At 42.2% G+C, this 22,326-nt stretch overlaps 1 protein-coding gene across 6 annotated transcripts in view; it reads right to left on the bottom strand.

The window, feature by feature from the left end:
- Window positions 1-2,916: 2,916 nt before the first annotated feature.
- Trim2 (tripartite motif containing 2) overlaps window positions 2,917-22,326 on the bottom strand; it is a 192,862-nt gene continuing 173,452 nt past the window's right edge. For all 6 annotated transcript variants that reach the window (XM_045130717.1, XM_045130715.1, XM_045130716.1 and 3 more), the window contains exons 7-12: window positions 16,567-16,670; window positions 15,909-16,076; window positions 10,596-10,764; window positions 9,443-9,513; window positions 5,182-5,322; window positions 2,917-3,438 (exon numbers count right to left, since the gene is read on the bottom strand). In XM_045130717.1, coding sequence (XP_044986652.1) covers window positions 3,286-3,438; window positions 5,182-5,322; window positions 9,443-9,513; window positions 10,596-10,764; window positions 15,909-16,076; window positions 16,567-16,670 — 806 coding nt within the window. In that variant the 3' untranslated portion in view covers window positions 2,917-3,285. The remainder of the gene's footprint in view (window positions 3,439-5,181; window positions 5,323-9,442; window positions 9,514-10,595; window positions 10,765-15,908; window positions 16,077-16,566; window positions 16,671-22,326) is intronic.

The following is a 22,326-nucleotide window of genomic DNA, read 5'->3' as shown; positions in this document are numbered from 1 at the left end:
GAGGACATACCCTGTATAATTAGTACCGTCAGCAAGCGTACAAACACAGATCAGAATTTTCTTGCCTCAAATTTTGTCAACTTTAGAAATTTGGTGACACATACAGTGATGGGGTCTAAAGCTTCATCAAAAAAAAAATCATATATCATAAAAAATGGCAAACAGTCATAAAGGCTTTTTATAAATCATGTGTTTCTGGATAGTCAAGTGACTCTTCACCTCGCCATGTCCAGCAGGAGAGGTTTGTGTTGGGAGAGAATACGTTGTCACTGACCTGTAAATCCTAACTGACCATATCTTATTACTAGTGCCCAGGGGAAATTAAAGTAAGGACCTTTTCAGTGCTACTTATCATGAAGGGTGACAGGTTCTGTACACTTTACAAAGATAAACAATAATGGTAGCCCAGAAACAAAGCCACTTATTTTACTACCCTTCTCAGTTTACCAGAAACCATGTTCCATAGAATGTGACAACACTGTATTTAAGTCTTGTCTGTTTGTACCTTTATCAGCAGCACCTTCTCCCCAAAATATGCTTACCAAGACACAGTAAATGCACATGTGTATCCTAGCGTAAGATGTTATTTATAATATCTATGATCCCACATCTTTAGGGAAAACATAGTGTTTCCTGGAGTGCCCATAGCATGAGTTTTAGTTACAGAGAGTGGGATGGGCCTACATTAATTTGTTCTTCTCTCATTCTAGTTTGTGCCAAAATTGATGTGTAAAAAAAATCAATTTGTATTCAGCCTACTGTTGAGATAACTAGTCTAATATGATGATGATGATATATGATGGCTAGTTAGCTTATGAGTTAACTTCTCAGTTCACAAACATTTCAATGTTGTGCAAAAAGAATTCTTTAAGTAAACTACTTTTAAAATCCATAGTCAAAGCCTGGAGTCAAAGCTCAATCAATGGCAAAGTCCTTGCTTAGCATGCCTGAGGGCCTGGGTTCCATCCCCAGCATGGTGGGTATGGGGCAGAAGAAAAGAAAAGAAAGGAAAAGGAAAGAAGGAAATCAATAATCTGACAGAATTACAAAAAATATTTTTCTACTTGTGAAAATGAGCTAAAATTAATTTCACCAATTTAAAAAGCTTTCTTTCAAATAATCCAGGAATTCTCAAGAGCCCAGCCTATCTTTCAAGCAGTATATTAATAAACAGCCTAAGAAAATTCCATCCTAGAATATAAGTTCCAAGGGGACAGAAATGCTTGTCTGCTATACTCAGCACTATAGTCACAGTGCCTGAAAATTGCCTGGCACTGGTAAACATTCTATAAACACAAATGCTGAAGTTCTAAGACCTGGTCCATAGGTGCAGCTCAGCTGTAGAGCTCCTGCTTAGCATGTGCAAGGCCCTAGGCTTTACCAGAAAAAAAAAAAAAAAAACCCTCAAAGAATTATTTCATTAATATTAGGAAATGTCTTAGTTTAACATTCTAAAAATGGCATTAAATTTTATAAGTTTATCAGAAACAGGTTTGCATGTTTTAAAAACTCTATGTAAATAAAACAATACTAACTTAAATGTAGATTTTCCTGACCAAAAAGTGGATAGATTTCCTTTCTACATTTTAGAAAGTTCTACATAGTAAATAAGTCAATTTAAGATTAATAAGCAGTAAACATCACATTCATATAATATGTATGGGAAGTATTATAGTATACTTCTAAGGTGCCTTCAATGAAAAAGATCCCAACGTCACTATCAAAAAATGCCACACATGATTTCCTTATTTGGTAGAACTGAACAGAAAATCAGAGAGTGGATAAAAGATAGCATCTTATCTTACAGTATTGATGACAGGGGAACATTCTCAAAATGCATTTGTACTTAATTTAAATTAAAGACGACTCAAGCTCAACTTTCAACTCTTTCTTTCTTTCTTTTTTCCTTTCTTTCAAAAGCACAGAAGGCCATTGGCTGACTACAAGTCGGCCATCATCAATCATCCTGGAAAAATAGCAAAAAACTTAACCCTGCTTTTGGGCTGCTCCACAAGGACGGCTTGAAACTGTGTTAGTCAAGGAATGTGCTGAAGAATGGCTGGACGATGCTTCTGTCTTTCAGAGTGCTGTCTATTTCAATACATCAAGGATTCAGCTATATTTATATATATATATATGTATAATACATTCTACTTACCCTAATCATGTATACATAGTCCCTTAATGCCTCTACTATTCATTAAACAATGATAAATAACCATAACATGCCCTTACCTGTAATGCTCTCAAGATAACAGAACTTTGGTACACTTGCTCTCTAAGGGGAATCATTGATTAAGCACATGCCTTTGGTTGACACCGTTTGTCCTCCAAAGGGCTGCTTATGGCTCTCTGTCCTAGGAGACTGGTGTCTTACTGCGCGTGCTGACATTTTGCAGGAGGTAAAGCTTTCGCTTTCTGAGGTGGGTGAGGAAAGACGTATGTAGAAACATGGCACATGAAACACGACTTTTCTTGATTTCGTCCCAGCATGTGGGTCTGGAGCTAATGACCAAAGGTACCCTTGCTTTCATCATATGCTTTTCAAAGCATCAAGAATTTCAGGTTTCCCTGAATATATATTTAGTTTTCTGATGCATGGTGAGCAGAAAGAGAAGATGAAAATAATATACAAAAGAGATCTTTGATCTAACTCAGAAAGGGTGGGAAATTTGCATTGATTCTTCAGTGTTCAACTCAGGAGGCCTGTGAATCAGAGCTGGGAGAATTTTCAAGACAGCCTTATATTCTTTTAAAGTAATGCATATGTAGTTGTAGATAACCCCCCCTCAAAAAAAGAAAGTTACATGAGTAATACCTACTGTAAAAGTGAGGTTAGAAGATTCCCTGGGCCATGTGACCTAGGTTAAATAAAATATGTAATTGCAACAGAATTTTGTTTTTGGAAGCTCTGTGTGAAGGCTACCATTCACAGGATTAACGAATATCTTCACAATATGCTAATTGTTTTTAACATTTGATTTGCAAAATTAGTGTAACTACTTAAATTCCTGTCCTATACGCCAAAGTTCACAGGTGTAAAACTTTGCAGTCTGTATAGTGTCAGTAGAAGAGATTCTGTGTTTAAATTCTAAAAGTGAATTACGGAAATTGGATAAGCAGTTTTTAAGGAAATTGTTACATTCAGAAAGAACCTTGGAAAAGTTCACAAATAGTCTTCCTAGTAAGAAGAGCGTAGTCATGATCTGGTCCCGCGCTGAGAAACCCATTCCAGTCTATAGGGCAAGACCGCCCTAGGGGCGGGAGGCGTCCGGCTGGCCAGTGTCACTGTAAGTACCGATAGACCTTGAAACAGTGATTTCCAGAGTCAGCCACCACAACGTGGCCATCTGAAGTCAGGGCTAGGCCTTGGGGGCCATAGAGTGGGTCAGCAGATGTGTTAATGTAGGACAAAAATGATCCGCTCCCATCAAAAACCTGCAGACATGAAACCAAAACGTTATAGGAATGGCAGTCTTGTGCTGAAATACAAGTTGATACAATAATGGCTGGTGTTGGGCTGCAGAGATGGCTTAGCAGTTAAGCGCTTGCCTGTGAAGCCTAAGGACTCCGGTTCGAGGCTCGATTTCCCAGGACCCACGTTAGCCAGATGCACAAGGGGGCGCACGCGTCTGGAGTTCGTTTGCAGTGGCTGAAAGCCCTGGCGCGCCCATTGTCTCTCTCTCTCTCTCTCACTCTCTCTCTCTCTCTCTCTCTCTCTCTCTGCCTCTTTCACTCTCGATCTCTCTCATATAAATAAATAAATAAATAATAATGGCTGATGTTCACCTGAAACCTCCTAGGTTACTCAGGCCACTGTGAACCTACAGCCCTTCGCTTACACTTGCTGTGTTGTGACTTCTCTTATGGCCAGAGCCACTGAGGTAGGGTGTGAGGTCGGCCTCATTCATATTCCATGGAGGTCACACAATATTTGGTGACAATGACAAGGGGTGGTGCTTGTAAATGAATGACCCTGACTTTCCACGCTCAGCATTTATTATGTACCCTTCCCACTTCAATCTCCCTTCTATGCCAAATTTTACGAGAGAAAAAAAAGAGGCAGATAGATCATGAAAAAATGATGCTCAATGATAATGTGCAATAAATAAATAATAAATAAAATAATAAAATAAACTAAATAAATGTGCAATAAAGCATAGGCTGGAGGGATGGCTTAGGGATTAAGGTGCTTTCCTGCAAAGCCAAAGGACCCAGGTTTGATTCCCCAGGACCCACGTGAAGCCAGACGCACAAGGTGGTGCATGCGTCTGGAGTTTGTTTGCAGTGGCTAGATGCCCTGGCATGCCCATTCTCTCTCTCTCTCTCTCTCTCTCTCTCAAATAAAGTAAAATTAAAAAAAATTGTGCTGGGCATAGTGGCACATCTTTAATCCCAACATTGGGGAGGCAGAGGTAGGAGGATTGCCATGAGTTCAAGGCCACCCTGAAACTACATAGTAAATTCCAGGTCAGCCTGGGCTAGAGTGTGACCCTACCTCAAAAAAAAACAAAACCAAAAAAAAACAACAACCCCAAAACAACAACAACAACAAAACCCAAAACCAACCAACCAAAGAGTAATGTACTTTCATAGCAGAGTAATGAACATAAATGGCAGTTTGAGATGTCTTATTATAATCTGACATAAAAATTTCTGTGCTAGCCAGGCATTGTGGCTTTAATCCCAGCACTTGGGAGGCAGACATAGGAGGATTGCTGTGAGTTCGAGACCACCCTGAGACTCCATAGTAAATTCCAGGTCAGCCTGAGACCCTACCTTGAATCCCCCCTCCCCCCCCCACAAAAAAAAATTCCTGTGCTTCTTCTTAGTGACAAACTCAAGTACAAAGCCGACTGGGTGGACCAGGTGGATAAGGGGTTAAGGCTGCTTGGACCACTGTGGCTGTTGGCTTGTATTCACAATGAAGGGAAGTGATAATTCTCACTTAGAAGTTCGTAAAAACAACACTGTAGTACTTTGGCTCAATGAGTCCCTTAAGTTCTACCCACAAACCCTGTGGGTCTGCGGGATCCTTGTTCAAACACAAAAGAACAAGAACATAGTCCTGAATTTGAGGATTTCGGGCTGGCAATCTTACCTTTTGTCTACACTACATTTGGAGGTTAGGTTCTTCAGAAATGACCTACAGTGTTATGACCTAACTACATTCTCACCTACCTGGATCCTGCTGTTTCCCCAGTCAGCCACAATGATGTTCCCGTTTGAGTCCACAGCAACCCCTGTTGGTGCATTAAATTGTCCATTTCCTTCTCCATTTGAGCCAAACTTCAACATGAATTCTCCTTCCTGATTAAATACCTGCAAGAAATATTGAAGAAAAAAAATAGGTTATATTTTAAAATAGTTGGCCCAACTTTATGGATTTTAAAAATATCTATCAAGGGGTTGGAGAGATGACTTAGTGGTTAAGTGGTTGCCTGTGAAGCTTGAGGACCCTGGTTCAAGGCTCCATTCCCCAGGACCCATGTTAGCCAGATGCACAAAGAAGCATACGTCTGGCGTTCATTTGCAGTGGCTGGAGGCCCTGGGATGCCCATTTTCTCTCTATATACCCGCCACTTTCTCTCTCTGTCTGTCGCTCTCAAATAAATAAATAAAAATAAACAAAAAATTTTAAAAAATATCTATCAGGGCTGGAGAGATGGCTTAGCAGTTAAGGCACATGCCAGCAAAGACTAAGGACCCAGGTTCGACTCTGCAGGTCCCAGTAAGCCAGATTCACATGGTGGCACATGCACCTGGAGTTTGTTTGCAGTGGCCTGGAGCACCCATTCTCATTCTCTCCCCTTCTCTCTATCATAAATAAATAAATAAACAAATAAAAACAAATCTTTAAATATCTATCAGAGCTGGGCATGGTGGTAATTCCAGCATTTGGGAGACAGAGGTAGGAGGATCGCCATGAGTTCAAGGACACCCTGAGACTACGGAGTGAATTTCAGGTCAGCCTGGGCTAGAGTGAGGCCCTACCTGGAGAAAAACAAAACAAAACAAAACATAAAAACCTACCAGAGCAATTTATTTGTAACAACACCTGTGACTTATGACATTCTGAAAAAAATAAACTACAAACTAGGAACCCATGGCACTTCTGTGGCTCCTCGATTTACTATATAACCTGATTTGCCATTTTTCAACTTTTATTTTTTATTTATTTTTTTTTCTCAATTTTTATTAACATTTCCCATGATTATAAAAAGTATCCCATGGTAATAACTTCCCTACCCCCCTCCACTTTCCCCTTTGAAATTCCCTTCTCCATCATATCCCCTCCCCAACTCAATCAATCTCTCTTTTATTTTGATGTCATGATCTTTTCCTCCTCTTATGATGGTCTTGTGTAGGTAGTGTCAGGCACCGTGAGGTCATGGATATCCAGGCCATTTTATGTTTGGAGGGTGATTTGCCATTTTTTTAAATTACCCTTCTTCCCCACCCCCAACAGCTATTAAATAAATACTTATGTTAAAAATGTTTGTTATAGCCAGGTGTGGTGGAGCACACATGCCTTTAATCCCAGCACTCAGGAGGCAGAGGGAGGAGGATTACTGTGAATTTGAGGCCAGCCTGAGACTACAGAGTGAATTCCCAGTCAGCCTGGCCTAGAGTTTGTTATACCTTGTAAAATTCCATACAAATACAAAATATTATGAGTAATGCTATAATTTTCAAAAGTATCCTGTTATTAAATTAATAGCTTTATTTATGAAATAAATAATAACATTTCAGGAATGGGCTGTATTTCTAACCCATTTCTAAACTATCATTTAATTTAAATCAGAGAGTAAAAGGTTGTTGTTAGGCCAGGTGCTTAAATTTATTACCATTTTACTACATCCACATAACACACAGGAGAAGGAGGCTGGACTTCATGCCTCGGGCACTGGAAATTTGTTGGGTGAGTGGATGTGCGCATGTGCACACAACGGCAGCAGGTTAAGAGTAAATAAAAGGCTTTGTAAAATTTACCCTGAGAGGGTATTTTATTTACTTATTTATTTTTAATTTTTTTAATTTATTTACTTGAGAGTAACAGACACAGAGAGAAAGAGGCAGAGAGAGAGAGAGAGCCAGGGTCTCCAGCCACTGCAAATGAACTCCAGATGCGTGCGCCCCCTTGTGCATCTGGCTAATGTGGGACCTGGGGAACCGAGCCTCGAACCGGGGTCCTTAGGCTTCACAGGCGAGCGCTTAACCGCTAAGCCATCTCTCCAGCCCATTAGAGGGTATTTTAATTAAAATCAGGAGTTTATTTAATTCTAAAGATTTCATGATTGGAACCTACAAAGGCTATTGTAAATGAGGAGATAAACAGAACTCTTGAGGGAATTTTCTCTCATACCTAAGGTGATTGATCAATGGGTTCCTATGGTTAAATGTGTTTCCTAATAGTGTATTACTCTTATATGTGTCAAATAGAGATGACAGGTTTTGAATAAAAATGTTAATGTGTCCAATGACAATACCATTGTGAACAATGTTACTTTGATGCTATGAATGATACTTCCTGTCTTTGAAATGTCTCTGGGACATTCTTTTAAACATCCATTACCATGATGCCTAGGTGCACAGAAGTACTAAGGTCAAGGAACCTTTCGAGAACAGATTCCTCAAGGGCAGGCCTCAGAGAGTTCACTATATTGGGACAGAGCTCTAATTTGAGGATGATCTCAGGATCTTTTCCAACTGCTTTGTTCTTTAGAAACAAGCCCATCAGGTTTTACTGAGATGCCATATTATAAATTTTCCTTCATTCCGAGCTGGGGATTGAGTGAGTGTTGCTCAATGGTAGCACAAAGCCTGGTCTGTACTGAGTTTGATCTACAGGAATGCCCAGAAAGAAGAAGAGGAGGAAAGGTAGAGAGAAAGAAGGAAGGAGGGAAGAAGTTGGAAGAAAGAAGAGAGAAAGCTTATTTTAAAACATTTCCTGGACTTCAGAAATACACAACTCATGAAGACTGGCTTCGTTCTCTGCCACTTGTTTCTTCTGCCTTTCTTCTTTCCTCTGTCCATCCTGACCCACTTTTCTCACATCTTCCCCCTTTCACCAGCACACCTCCAGTGGAGTGGTGTCCAGAGAAACCACAGCTCATCAATGCTTGATGTATGGGAGCCCCACCACCAAACCAGCATCTCTGGAGCGCCCTGGCCGGGCACAGCCACAGCCAAGCCACGATGGGCCCCTCTCGCCTCGTGTTCCCCTGTTCCTCAAGGCTCAAGGTGCTTTTCTCTTTAAGTATCCGGCAAAAATGTTCAATGCCTTTCCATGTACTCAGATTAAGGAGATCTTCCAGGATAGGCTTGGGACACGAAGCCGTGAAAGAAGTAGAACAGGGAAAACCTCAGAGTCTTAAGAATGGTACCTGGGGCTGCAGAGATGGCTGAGCATTTGAGGCACTTGCCTGTGAGGCCGAATGACCCAAGTTCAAGTCTCTAGGACCCACATAGGGCCAGATGCACAGGGTGGTGCATGCATCTGGAGTTCATTTACAGCAGTTGGAGACACTGGCTCACCCATCCTCTCTCTCTCTCTCTCTCTCCTTGAAAATAAATTTTAAAAGTTTATTTAAAAAAATTCTACCCTGGCCCAGCTACTCCAGTTAGTAACAAAATAAATCATTATTAACTGTGGTTTGATTCCCCAGGATCCACGTAAGCCAGTTGCATAAGATGGTGCATGTGTCTGGAGTTTTCAGTGGCAAGAGGCCCTGGCACCCCCATCTTCTCCCTCTCTTTATCTGCCTCTTTCTCTAATAAATAAATATTTTTTTGGGGGGGGTTGAGGTAGGGTCTCACTCTAGCTCAGGCTGACCTGGAATTCACTATGGAGTCTCAGGGTGGCCTCCAACTCACAGCGATCCTCCTACCTCTGCCTCTCTAATGCTGGGATTAAAGGCATGTGGCACCACACCCAGCTATATTTTAAAATTATTTTTATTTATCTATTTGAGAGAGAGAAAGAGGAAGGGGAAGAGAGAGAGGGGGGGGGGAGAGAAAATGGACATGCCAGGGTCTCCACACTGCAAACAAATTCCAGAAACATGTGCCACCTTGTGCATCTGGCTTATGTGGGTCCTGGAGAACTGAACCTGAGTTCTTTGGCTTTGTAGGCAAGTACCTTAACTGCTAAGCCATCCCTCCAGCCCAGTAAAATAGTTTTAAAAAGTTCAGTTTCAAGTCATGTTTATTTATACCAGTTTCCAACCAAGAAACTTACTGCCACCGTATCTGATTCAACTCCCTACTTTCCCAAGTCTGCAAATCCATCTTAAACTTCATTCTGAAGCAGAACCAGATCTCTTTTAGGTGAATATCATTAAGTCCTGAGTGACTGTGCAAGCATTATTGTAAGTCATTTTCTCAGATCCAGTTCTCCATAAAAGCAGTTCAAAGTTAACAACTGAGGTGTTCACAGTACCTTGACAGAATGATTATGGAAATCGGTAACAATAATCTCATTATTGCTATTTACAGCTGCGAAATGGGGACCTGGAATAAAGACAGAAAGAAAATGTGTGATGAGCGCAATAAAACTGCCCACAGCACAGCAGTTTCTGTGACAAAAGACAAACTGAATATATTACTTATCAAGAAAGAACAAAAAAGCACAGGCCCAGCCCTTGGAAAGTCACTCAGCCAGACCTGTGGCTCCACAAACCTTGGGTCCCCACGATCTCACTCTCTACTGTCCACTCCGCCCTCTCCCAAACAAAGCAAGCTAGGAGCTCCAGCAGCCTTAGTGAGCGACATGAGCAGAAAGCATGGGGCTCATTCTCTATGCCACCGTCCGAAAGTCACACCAGCCAGCTTCTCTGAACATGTTACTCTTTTTTTTTTTTGTTTCATTGTTTTGGTTTTTTGAGGTAGGGTCTCGCTCGAGCCCAGACTGACATGGAATTCATTATGTAGTCTCAGAGTGGCTTTGAACTCACAGTGAACCTCCTACCTCTACTTCCCAAGTGCTGAGATTAAAGGCGTGCCCCACCATGCCTGGCCTTGTGTCTGGCTTTCTGTGGGTACTGGGGAATTAAACCCAGCTTCCAGGGGGTCTGTAAACAAAAGTACAGCTAGAGAAAGTAGGACTTCCTCATTCTGCACGAACTTTCATTTCAATATTACTTTGCTGTGGGCTGGGGAAATGGCTCAATGGATAAAGTGCTTGCCACACAAGCTAGAGTACCCAAGTTCAATCCCCAGACTCCACATTGAAAAAAAAAAAAAACAAACCTACAATCTGTGGAGGATATTTATAATCCCAGTACACTGATAGGAGGTAAGACATGAACATAAAATGAAAAACTATTGTTTGAAAATGACTTATTTTATTTATTGTAGTTGAAGGGTAGACTTGTGCATTGTAAACTGCCATCAGTAAAATCAGAGTTTGGGGCACTTGGGATAACTAAGCATTAAATTAAATTAACTAAGCATTACCATGCTTCTGTTTAAGATTTATCCCCGGCACTTGCCCCCCAAGCCAGCACGTGCGTACTTGGTGTGGCATCTTGAACATGCAAATGTGCGCAGAAGAACCATTAACAAGGGGGTTTACATATTACCACCGAGTGTACCTGCAAACTGCCTGTCCCCGTTTCCTCGGCTACCAAACCTGGTGACTATCTTCCCGTTCGGCTGGAAGATGAACACACAGCACGCCTTGTTGTCCACCACGATGACGTGCCCATTGCGGTCCACAGAGACTCCTTTAGGCCCCATCAGCTTTCCTGATCCAATTTTGGTCTGTTAGACACAAGGACAGAATCTGAGTAAAGACATCATAATTTAAAGCACTGTATACCCGAAGCAAGTCACATATTTTTTAGAAAATATTTGTTTATTTGCAAGCAGAGGGAAAGATTGAGAGCGACAGACAGACAAAGAGGCAGAGAGAGAGAGAGAGACAGAATGGGCACACCAGGCCCTCCAGCCCATGCAAATGAACTCCAGATGCATGTGCCACCTTGTGCAACTGGCTTACATGGGTCCTGGGGAATTGAGCCTCAAACTGGGGTTCTTAGGTTTCACAGGCAAGCGCTTAATCGCTAAGCCATCTCTCCAGACCTTAAAAAGAAAATTAAAAAAAATTTTTCTTCTTCTTTTTTAAAACTTTATTTTTATTTATTTATTTGACAGAGAGAGAAAGTGAGAAAGAGGAAGAGAAAGAATGGGTGCACCAGGGCCTCTAGCCACAGCAAACGAACCCCAGACGCATGCACCCCCTTGTGCATCTGGCTAACGTGGGTCCTGGAGAGTCAAACCAAGATCCTTTGGCTTTGCAGGCAAGTGCCTTAACTGCTAAGCCATCTCTCCAGCCCCTTAAAAATAAATACTTTTGGGGGGGGGATATTTTTAAAAGCCTATTTGTATGTATTACTTTTTAAATTTAAAAATAACCATTCCTGAAATTGTATTTCGGCTATGAAAACCTTGTTTTTATCTGGATTTTAACACTGTCTGACGGACAGCTAACATGAGCCACATATGTATTAAGTCTCTGAGTTCAGGGATGAGACTTTCCCAGAGCAGAGCTTCGGGTTTGGCAAAATCCCTTATTCGCCTAAATACATAAGTGACCCAGAGTCTCATCTGTCCTCCTTAGAACAAAGAGACGTGATTACTTCGAAATGAAAGCTGGCTGTCCTAGGCAAGGGAGTCTTGTGTAAATTTGATTCTGATTCTGCAATGGCACCCAAAGATCAAAGGGACTGCAACATAATGGCGTGGAAAGAAAGAGCATGAGTTCTTTCATGTCTGATCAAAAGAAGAACTGACACTCTCATTATTACTACTTAACATTGTGAGCACCAGCAGTTACTTAGAGTGACTCAAGCACATTAATACCAAGTGGATAATTATCCAGAATAAACACAGAACCTAAAGGAAAATCTCAGTTCTCTCACACCATGACAACTAGAGCGGATCTAAAAGAACAGCTTCAATGTGGAACCAAAGGCCTTCCTTTTCTCCTCCCTCCATCATTTCTAGCAGAGCTGCACTGAACACTACCCGAGTGAAGTAATGCTTCCTACACTGGCTCTCACCGTGTAGCACATCTTAGACTAGGAAGAAACATATTTTGTTTCAAATTTTATTGTTATTAGCTTTGGGGAGACAGAGAGAAAGAACTAGAGAGAGAAAGAGGGAGTATGGGCATGTCAGGGCCTCTTGCCCCCACAAATAGACTCCAGATGAATGCACCACTTTGGGCATCTTGGCTTTATGTGGGTACTGGGGAATCAAACCCAGGCCATCAAGCTTTGCATGCAAATGCCTTTGACCACTGAGTCATCTCTCCAGCCCAAGAAAAATATTTTTTTTAAATATTAAAAAAATTTTTTTTTGCTTATTTTATTTATTTATTTGATAGCAACAGCCAGAGAGAAAGAGGCGGAGAGAGAGAGAATGGGCACTCCAGGGCTTCCAGCCACTGCAAACGAACTCCAGACACGTGCACCCCCTTGTGCATCTGGCTAACGTGGGTCCTGGGGAATCGACCCTCAAACTGGGGCCCTTAGGCTTCACAGGCAAGCGCTTAGCCACTAAGCCATCTCTCTAGCCCCCAAGAAAAATATTTTAGATCCTGACTTTGGAATGGCTAAATAAAAACATCTAACTCAACAAACATATTTATAAGTTCTAGAAAATACATGAAGTCTTTTAGAATACGGTGGCCAGGAGGTCACCATCTTTGTTCTGTATTTTTTTCTGATCGCAAAAGGATCCGGGCTGGGCTGGCAGACATGAGCCAGGAGGGAAGATGAAGGGAGAATGTATTAAAGGAGGCAAAGAAGAATGAAAATTAGGCTAAGAAATCGGTGAATAAAAGAAAGGGGGGGGGGAAGAAAGGAGATGAGACTATATATCTGAAACAGGGATAAATATAAAAATCTGCATTAGCATTAAAAGATTTTGGAGGAGGGAAAGTGGGAAAATAGCTCAGTGGTTAAACCCTGCTGACCCAGGTTCAAATCCTCAGTATCCACATAAAGGCAGACACACAAAGTGGCACATGAGCCTGGAGTTCATCCTTAGCACATGTTCTCTCTCTCTCTCTCTAGTAAATAAATGATTTTTTTAAAATGAGACTTTTCCTTTGTTAGTTTTGAATCCCATCAAAATATGTATATATAGTCCATATTTAGTAGTAGATTTTACATTTGGATGAAACTTTGTTTTCAGTATTAAAGTGTTTTCATGCACTATTGTGGCTTCTATGGAACATCTATGTTTAGCAAGGCTATTGGAGCAAGAAGGTATGTTTTTCCCCAATCCGCTAGGGGGCATGAGTGTACCTTAGTGTTTAGTCCAATAGTTACCAATAGCGTTCCAGTCTAAGTCAAAGAATATCTATTAGATGTATTAGATTATGAACCACTGAATGAACAATGCTTCCATCTGGGTGTGCTTCTCTCTTAGATATCAACTGCTTGATTAATATGTGCAAGCTACTATCACATTGACGCCTGAATTTGTGGCTAAATTAGCATTTTACTGGAATTCGAAGCAAGAAAGAGTGCGTTGCCTCCAAACTAAAGGGATGCTTCCGAGAGGCCACTGAATAATTTTATCTGCATTCAAGGCTGGGTCTCACTCTATCCCAGGCTGACCTGAAACCTCTGTAGTCCCGAGTGAGTGCTGGGATTAAAGGCTCCCATCACCATGCCAGCTGAGAACAATTCTTTGATGACCCTGAGAGGAAAGAATTTTGTTTTCACCACTGGGTTTCCTACTCTTTGATGACTTGCTGAAGAAACACAAGCTGTTATGGTTTGAATCATGAATATTCCTGAAAGGCTCATGTGTGAAAGGCCTAGTCTCTAGTGTTGCTATGGAGAGGTGGGGCCTAGGAGATGTCACTGGGGCACGCCATTGCAGGGGTCAATGGGACCCTGACCATTTCCTTTTTCTTCCGCTTTCCAGCTGCTAAGAGGCCAGTGGTGTCTTCTCCATGTGATCCACCATAAAGTACTAGCTCACCCCAGGATCAAAGAGACAGGGTCAAGTGACCACAGACCAAAAACTACCATGAACCAAATCTTCCCTCCTCATAGGTTGATTTTCCTCAGTTATTTATTTATTTATTTATTTATTTATTTATTTATTTATTTATTTATTTATTTGGCAGGGTCTCCCTCTAGCCCAGGCTGACCTGGAATTTACTATGTAGTCTCTGGGTGGCCTCAAACTCACAGAGATCCTCCTACCTCTGCCTCCCGAGTGCTGGTATTAAAGGCATGCGCCACCATGCATGGTTTCAGGTGTTTTTGTTACAGCAACTGAAAGCCAACAGTCACAGGCAACATTTTTACGTTTCTGTAATGATGATCCTGGGGTTCATATGTCAAGTGATAGGGTGTGCCAGAGGGTAGATGAACTCGCCTCATCTTGTCTATAAATCCCACCTTCAGTTTTCCTTCCTAAGCCTGGGTGACATCTTTCACACTGTGTTTAGATTATAACAGACAAGCTATGACTGACATGAATTTTTTTCCTGTCATTTCTTGTGTATTAAGCCTTTCTCCTCAGTGGACCTATATGGCTGCCATTATTATTATTATTATTATTATTATTATTATTATTATTTTGATTTTTTTCAAGGTAGGGTTTTGCTCTAGCTCAAGTTGACCTGGAATTCACTATGTAGTCTCAGGCTGGCCTTAAACTGACAGTGATCCTCCTACCTTTGCTCCTGAGTGCTGGGATGAAAAGCGTGTGCCACCGTATTCTGTCTAGGACATATATGTTTTTAAATAGTGGAACTGTGTGCTACAATTCTGTGTTGCCCATATCATCTGTCACAGGCCTGAGAAAGTAGAACACTTTGTGACAACCTGTACTTAATTTGAGAATTACAAACTTCCTCTTCATAACCTTCTGCAAAAGTTGTTTTTTCATTGAAGTGAGGTAATCAGAACGGTTTCATCTAAACCTGATGGTTTCTAAAAAGAAATAGTAACTGAGAAAATTATTTTCTATTGAACAAAACCATATTTAGGATGAATACATGAAACTCACATATAAACATACATGTGAATATGTTTGTAAAATTGTCATTCCTTGATGTCATAAAATGGAGAGGTCATGATGTCTCTGTGTATGAAAAATTGTTAAGTATTGGGGTGGGAGAGATGGCTCAGTGGTTAGAGGTGCTTGTAAAGCCTGATGGCCCAGGGCCTGATTCTCTGGCACCCACCTCATCCAGAGGAGCAGCAGGAGGGCCTGGCACACCTATTCTCTCTCTCCCCTCTCTCCTCCCTGTTTCTCTCCCCCCATACCTCTCAAATAAATATTAAAAAGAGAATTATTAAATATTGGGTCGGGGACTGAAGAGATGGCTTAGCGTTTAAGGCATTTGCCTGCAAAGCCAAAGGATCCCAGTTCCATTCTCTAGGACCCACGTAAGCCAGATGCACAAGGGGGCGCACGCATCTGGAGCTCGTTTGCAGTGGCTGGAGGCCCTGGAGCACCCACTCTCTTTCTCTCTCTCTCTCAAGTAAATAAATAAAATATTTAAAAATATATATTGGGGGCTGGAGAGATGGCTTAGCAGTTAAGCGCTTGCCTGTGAAGCCTAAGGACCCCGGTTCGAGGCTTGATTCCCCAGGACCCATGTTAGCCAGATGCACAAGGGGGTGCATGCATCTGGAGTTCATTTGCAGTGGCTGGAGGCCCTGGCGCACCCATTCTCTCTCTCTCTCTCTCTCTGCCACTTTCTCTGTCTGTTGCTCTCAAATAAATAAATAAAAGTAACAAAAAATTAAAAAATATATATATGTAAAATATATATATATATATTGGGCTGGATTTCAACAGAGAGTAATTTCATGTCACGTTTCCTATTCCTTCTTTCTACTACCTACTGGTCAAATGGTCGTCAGTCTTACCTTAAACTTCCCGTCTGAGGAGAAAATGCTAACCCACTTGTTATCATAATCCGCAATGATGATGTCCCCACTGGGGTGTACGGCTACTCCTGTGGGCCGCTGCAGCTGTCCAGGAGAGCGTCCCCGAATGCCAAAGCGACTTTTGAACTGGCCGTCATTGGAAAATATCTGTGTGACAAGTTGACATTCCTTAGGCTGTGCGGCAGCGCAGAAACCACCGAGGGAGCAGAATGCAAGAACACTGGCATATGCAGCGCAGGTCAGAACATGCCAACTCTGTTCAAGACAGGGCTGTGCAGGGGCTGGAGAGATGGCTTAGCGGTTAAGTGCTTGCCTGTGAAGCCTAAGGACCCCGGTTCGAGGCTCGGTTCCCCAGGACCCACGTTAGCCAGATGCACAAGGGGGCGCACGTGTCTGAAGTTCATTTGCAGTGGCTGGAGGTCCTGGCGTGCCCATTCTCTCTATCTGCCTCTTTCTCTCTCTGTCTGTCCCTCTCAAATAAATAAATAAAAATAAACAAAAATAATTTAAAAAAGAGAAAGGGCTATGCATACATTTTCAGTTTCTTTCCTTTCACTCTCTTATCTTGAGTCTAAACTAGGGAGCTACGCACCTACATCTGTTCTATCCACGTAAGTAGCCCAAGGCGCGGCCGTACCTGGACACATTGGTTGTTACTGTCTGCGATCAGTATCTTCCCAGTGGTAGAGGCAGCTACACCCTGAAGATTTGTAAACTCTCCTTTATTTCTTCCTTTTGTACCTAAAAATACATGACAGAGGCACAGGTTAGGCACTAAAGGATTAGAGGTCTCAGTTTCAGGAAAAGAAGAGCTCACTCGAGAATGATTGCTTTTTCCTCTTTTCAGTGCTCAGGGATGAAGCTCAGGACCTTGTGTGTGCTTGATGTACTGAGCTATAGTCCCAACCCCTGCATTCTTTATACACACACACACACACACACACACACATACACACCGAGGGAGGGCGGGGAGAAAGCAGAACCCACTCCCCATGATGTTTTTAAAATGCTCCTAAAAAATTATTACTTAGCTTGCCTGCAAAGCCTGAAGACCCAAGTTCGATTCCCCAGTACTCACATAAGGCCAGATACATAAGGTGGTACATGCTTCTGGAGTTTGTTTGCAGTGGCTGGAGGCCCTGGGTGCCCATTCTCTATATCTGCCTCTGTCTCTCTCAAATAAATAATATTTTTAAAAATTATTATTTATTTGCAAGGAGGGGGGTATGGAGAAAGGGAGAGAAAGAGCACACCTAACTGTTTCCTGACACTACAAATGAACTCCAGATGTGTGTGCCATCCTGTGCATCTGACTTTATGTGGTCACTGGGAAATCGAACCTGGGCTGGGAGGCTTTGCAAGCAAGTGCCTTTAACCACTGAACCATCTGTCTAGACTTTCCCATGATTCTATCCATATGCTATGAACCTTCTCTTTCAGACCAATAGTCTTTTCAAAGCCACTTTAAAGCAAATGCCAATCTTTTATTCCTATGTAGTTGCATATTAACATGAGTAAAACACACCCAGATTTCACAAAGCTCTAACAATAAAAACTAATACTCAATTAGGGAGAGACAGCAGAAAAGAGGTAATATATTTAGTTTTGCCCAAACCTAGTTGGTAGTTCTCAGAGGAAGCTTGGACCTTTGGCTTCCGGAACACTGATAAAACCATCCACAATGTTGATACCATCAACGAGGAGTGTGATTTTTCATATGCCAGGTCTACTTACACGTTATGTTCTGAGATCCAGGACTTCTTGGCTGTGTATTCTTGTATTCCTGGCATCTTATAAGATATTCAACTATTCTTACTTGACTCTTTATTTGTTTGGATTTAAAAAAATATTTTAAAAAATTTTTTTTGTTCATTTTTATTTATTTATTTATTTGAGAGCGACAGACACAGAGAGAAAGACAGATAGAGGGAGAGAGAGAGAATGGGTGTGCCAGGGCTTCCAGCCACTGCAAACGAACTCCAGACGCATGCGTCCCCTTGTGCATCTGACTAACATGGGACCTGGGGAACCGAGCCTCGAACCAGGGTCCTTAGGCTTCACAGGCAAGCGCTTAACCGCTAAGCTGTCTCTCCAGCCCTAAAAAAAAAATTTTATTTACTTATTTGCAAGGAGAGAGAAAGTGGGTGGGGGGAGATGGGCATGCCAGGGCCTCTAGCCACCGCAAACGAGCTCCAAGTGGATCTGGCTTAGTGGGTACTGGGGAATCCAACCTGGGTCCTTAGGTTTCACAGGTAAGTGCCTTAACCATTAAGCAATCTCCCCAGCCCTATTTATTGGCTTTTAACTAGACTCTTTTTTAAAGGGGAGAGGTAAGGCAGCAAGAAGAAAAGTAGTATCTATAGGCTAACAGTTAACTGTTTTTTCAAATTCACTTATCAGAGAGAGAGAGAGAGAAAGAGGCAGAGAGAGAGAGAGAGAGAGAGAGAGAGAGAGAGCAAGAGAGAGAATGGGCACGCCAGGGCCTCTAGCTGCTGCAAACAAATTCCAGACGCATTACATGGGTCCTGGAGAATCCAACCAGGGTTCTTTGGCTTTGCAGGCAAGTGCCTTAACTGCTAAGCCATCTCTCTAGCCCCAATTAACTGTTTTTATTTTTAAAAAGTTTTTTTTTTTTTTGGCTGGTGCTACTTACACAAGACCTGCATAATAGGAGGGGAGACATGATGATATCAAAATGGAAGAGAGCTGGGCGTGGTGGCGCACGCCTTTAGTCCCAGCACTCGAGAGGCAGAGGTAGGAGGATCGTTGTGAGTTCAAGGCCACCCTGAGACTACATAGTGAGTTTCAGGTCAGCCCGCTAGAGTGAGACCCTACCTAGAAAAAACAAAACCACAAAATAAATAAAATAAAATAAAATAGAAGAGAGACTGGTTGGAAAGAAGAAGGGCTTCAGTGGAGGGGATTCAGCAGGACGAAAAGGGAAGGTAGTGGGAGGGAATTATAATCATAATATATTGTCTGTATGTATGGAAGTAGTCAATAAAAAGTCTTAAAAAATCAGGCTGGAGAGATGGCTTAGCGGTTAAGCGCTTGCCTGTGAAGCCTAAGGACCCCGGTTCGAGGCTTGGTTCCCCAGGTCCCATGTTAGCCAGATGCACAAGGGGGCGCACGCGTCTGGAGTTCGTTTGCAGTGGCTGGAAGCCCTGGCGCGCCCATTCTCTCTCTCTCCCTCTATCTGTCCTTCTCTCTGTGTCTGTCGCTCTCAAATAAATAAATAAATAAAAAATAAAAAATAAAATGCCAGGCATGGTGCACACACCTTTAATCCCAGCACTCGGGAGGCAGAGGTAGGAGGATCACTGAGAGTTCGAGGCCATCTTGAGACTACCTAGTGAATTCCAGGTCAGCCTGAGCTAGAGTGAGACCCTACCTCGAATAACAAACAAACAAAAACAGTTTTTAAAAATGTGTTCTGTTTTGTTTTGAAGAAGGGGCTTGCTCTAACCCAGGCTGACCTGGAAGTCACTATGTAGTCTCAGGCTAGCCTCGAATTCATTGCGATCCTCCTATTTCTGTCTCGTGAGTGCTGGGATTGACATGCTTTTGGAGACAGGGTCTTGTGTAACCTATGCTGGCCTCAAATTCAATAGTCAATGACCTTAAACGTCTGATCCTACTATCTCTGCCTCCTGAGTGCTTGGATTACAAGTGGCATGGACCAGTATGCCCAGTGTGTGTGGTGCTGGGGATTAAATCCAGGGTTTCGTGCATACTAGGCAAGCACACCACCAAGTCAGCAGTCACTAATGTGGTTTCTTTTGGCTCTTTTCTCCTGATGTCTGAATAACTGGAACAACTGGAACAGCCAAACTGAGAGACCAGAAAAATAAAATCTACAATGTTCAAGTTATACATGCTTTTTAAAGGGGAGTAGGGATAAACCCAATGCCTTTAAAGAATAAAAGCTTAATTTATCAAATCATTTGATAAGCTTAGTGTTGTACACACCTCTGTGGAGCCTGTGGATGGGGTAGCCTGGCTCTCAATCTTGGTCTCATGTTCTAAAAGTAGGCACGGGCTGGAGAGATGGCTTAGTGTGTAAGGCGCTTGCCTGCAAAGCCAAAGGATCCAGGTTCTATTCCCCAGGACCCACGTTAGCCAGATGCACAAGGGGGCGCACGCATCTGCAGTTTGTTTGCAGTGGCTGGAGGCCCTAGTGCGCCCATTCTCTCACGCTCTCCCTGCCTATGTCTCTCTCTCAAATAAACAAAGAAAAATAAAATATTTTTTAAAAAATTAAAAGCAGATGCTGCCACTTTAGTTGCATACTATTTATTTTAAAATCAGGCCTCCCACCCCTTGCTGAAGATCAAACCCACAGCTTCTTGCAAGGGAACCACACTCTCCTACCCACGCCCCTCCGTCCCTCAGAGCAGCTTTTGTCTGGTCAGAGATTCCCTGGGGAACATTCTTTTTCTTCAGACCTGGTTGAAATCCCAGTGGGGCTAGTGTTCCCGGGGAAGATTAAAGGACACCATCAGCAGCCACTCAAAGAACAACTGCTGTCACTATTTTTTTACTAGCAATGAAACTAGAAAAATCCTGACAGGGAGTAATGAATGATATACACTAACGAGCTATTATTATGCCAGAATGTTTGAGTGATTTGTGAAGAAAATAAAGTAAGTTGAAATCGTGGAGGAAATTACTTAGCATCATGCTTTACTTTTCAAACTTTAACACGTGCCATTTAGTCTAAAAATTCTCCCCTGTCTCTCTAAATTATTCTAAGCAAGCAAAGAGGGCTGGTGATGTGGCTCAGCAACATTCACAAGGTCCAGGGTTCCAGCCTCTGCAACAAACACACACTGGAGTATTCTAAAGATGTAATGAAAACTAGCATCTTCATAACAAATATAGATGTAACACAAAACATACAAGTACTTGCAATTTCTTTCTACTTTGATGGAAAAAAAATTTTTGTGTCGATTATCTGTTGGCTAGTCAAATCAGCAGCTCCAAGTTTAGTCTTTTCCCAGATGCCGAGCTACAATCCTATGAAGCACAAAATGAATTAAGCCAACAGCTTCTTGTTTAAATTTCTTTTAAAGTTTCATGTTTTAAAATTTAGTTTATGTGGGGGGGGGTGGGAGAGAGAGTGGGTGTGCCAGGGCCTTTAGCCACTGCAAATGCACTCCAGACGCATGCACTACCATGTGCATCTGGCTATATGGGTACTGGGGAATTGAACCTGGTCCTTAGGCTTTGCAGGCAAGTGCCTTACCTGCTAAGCCATCTCTCTAGCACCAATAGCTTCTTTTCAATTTTTTTAAAAATTTGTTTGTTTGTTTCAAGGTAGGTTCTCACTCTAGCCCAGGCTGATCAGGCATTCACTCTATAGTCCTAGGCTGGCCTTAAATTCATAGTCATCCTCCTACTTCTGCCTCCCAAATGTTGGAATTAAAGGCATGTACCAGTATGCCTGCCCCTAATATTTTATATTTATTTATTTATTTATTTATTTATTTATTTATTTATTTGAGAGGGAGAGAGAGAACGGGCTCACCAGGGCCTCTAATCAATGCATATGAACTCCAGACACATGCACCACCTTGTGTATCTGGCTTTACATGGGTACTCAGGAATCAAGCCTGGGTCCTTGGGCTCCACAGGTGAGCCTCTCAGCTGCTAAGCCATCTCTCCAGCCCCCCAACAGCTTCTTGCCCGTGTTCATCCTGCTCCCTCCCAACCCCTCAGGAGGAGCAGAGAACGTGAGCCCTTACCCTGACCAATCCATGCAGATTTCCTCTTACCACCTGTTCCAACTCAGAATGAAATTTAATGCCAAATAAACAACCTGTTTTGAATGGAAGGATCCAACTAGATGTTACGGGGACAAGCGAAGGACCTGACACAGGCTCTTCAACCAAGCAGATGCTTAACTCACTCCTGTTTGCTGAGCAAATGATTGCATGGATGAATTATTCACGATGGGCAATAAATTACAACTCACATTACGTTTTGAGAAAATGAACTGCTCAATAGTATTTGACTTTCCCAACTCTGTGTCTCGTGTTCCCATGAGTTATCAGGACACAAGCCATCATTTTATAGATAAGAAGTTAAGAGTAGACACATCACAATGGTAGTTAGAGACAGAGGGACGAATAAAACCACATTGTCCAAATATATCCATTGCTACTTTTTAAAATACTTATTTATTTGCCCAGAGAGGGGGGATGGAGGGAGAATATGGGTATGCCAGGGCCTCTAGACACTCTAGATGCATGTGCCACTTTGTGCATCTGGCTCTATGTGGGGAATGAGGAATCAAACCCAGGTCATTAGGCTTTATAGGCAAACTCCTTAACCACTGTGCCATCTAGCTGGTCCAACACTGCTTCTTTCTAATTAGACTTTAAGGTATCAGACTTTA

This window comes from Jaculus jaculus, chromosome 12, assembly GCF_020740685.1.
Source record: "Jaculus jaculus isolate mJacJac1 chromosome 12, mJacJac1.mat.Y.cur, whole genome shotgun sequence".
Classification (NCBI taxonomy): Eukaryota; Metazoa; Chordata; class Mammalia; order Rodentia; family Dipodidae; genus Jaculus; species Jaculus jaculus.
This window is presented reverse-complemented; position numbering and strand designations above follow the sequence as displayed.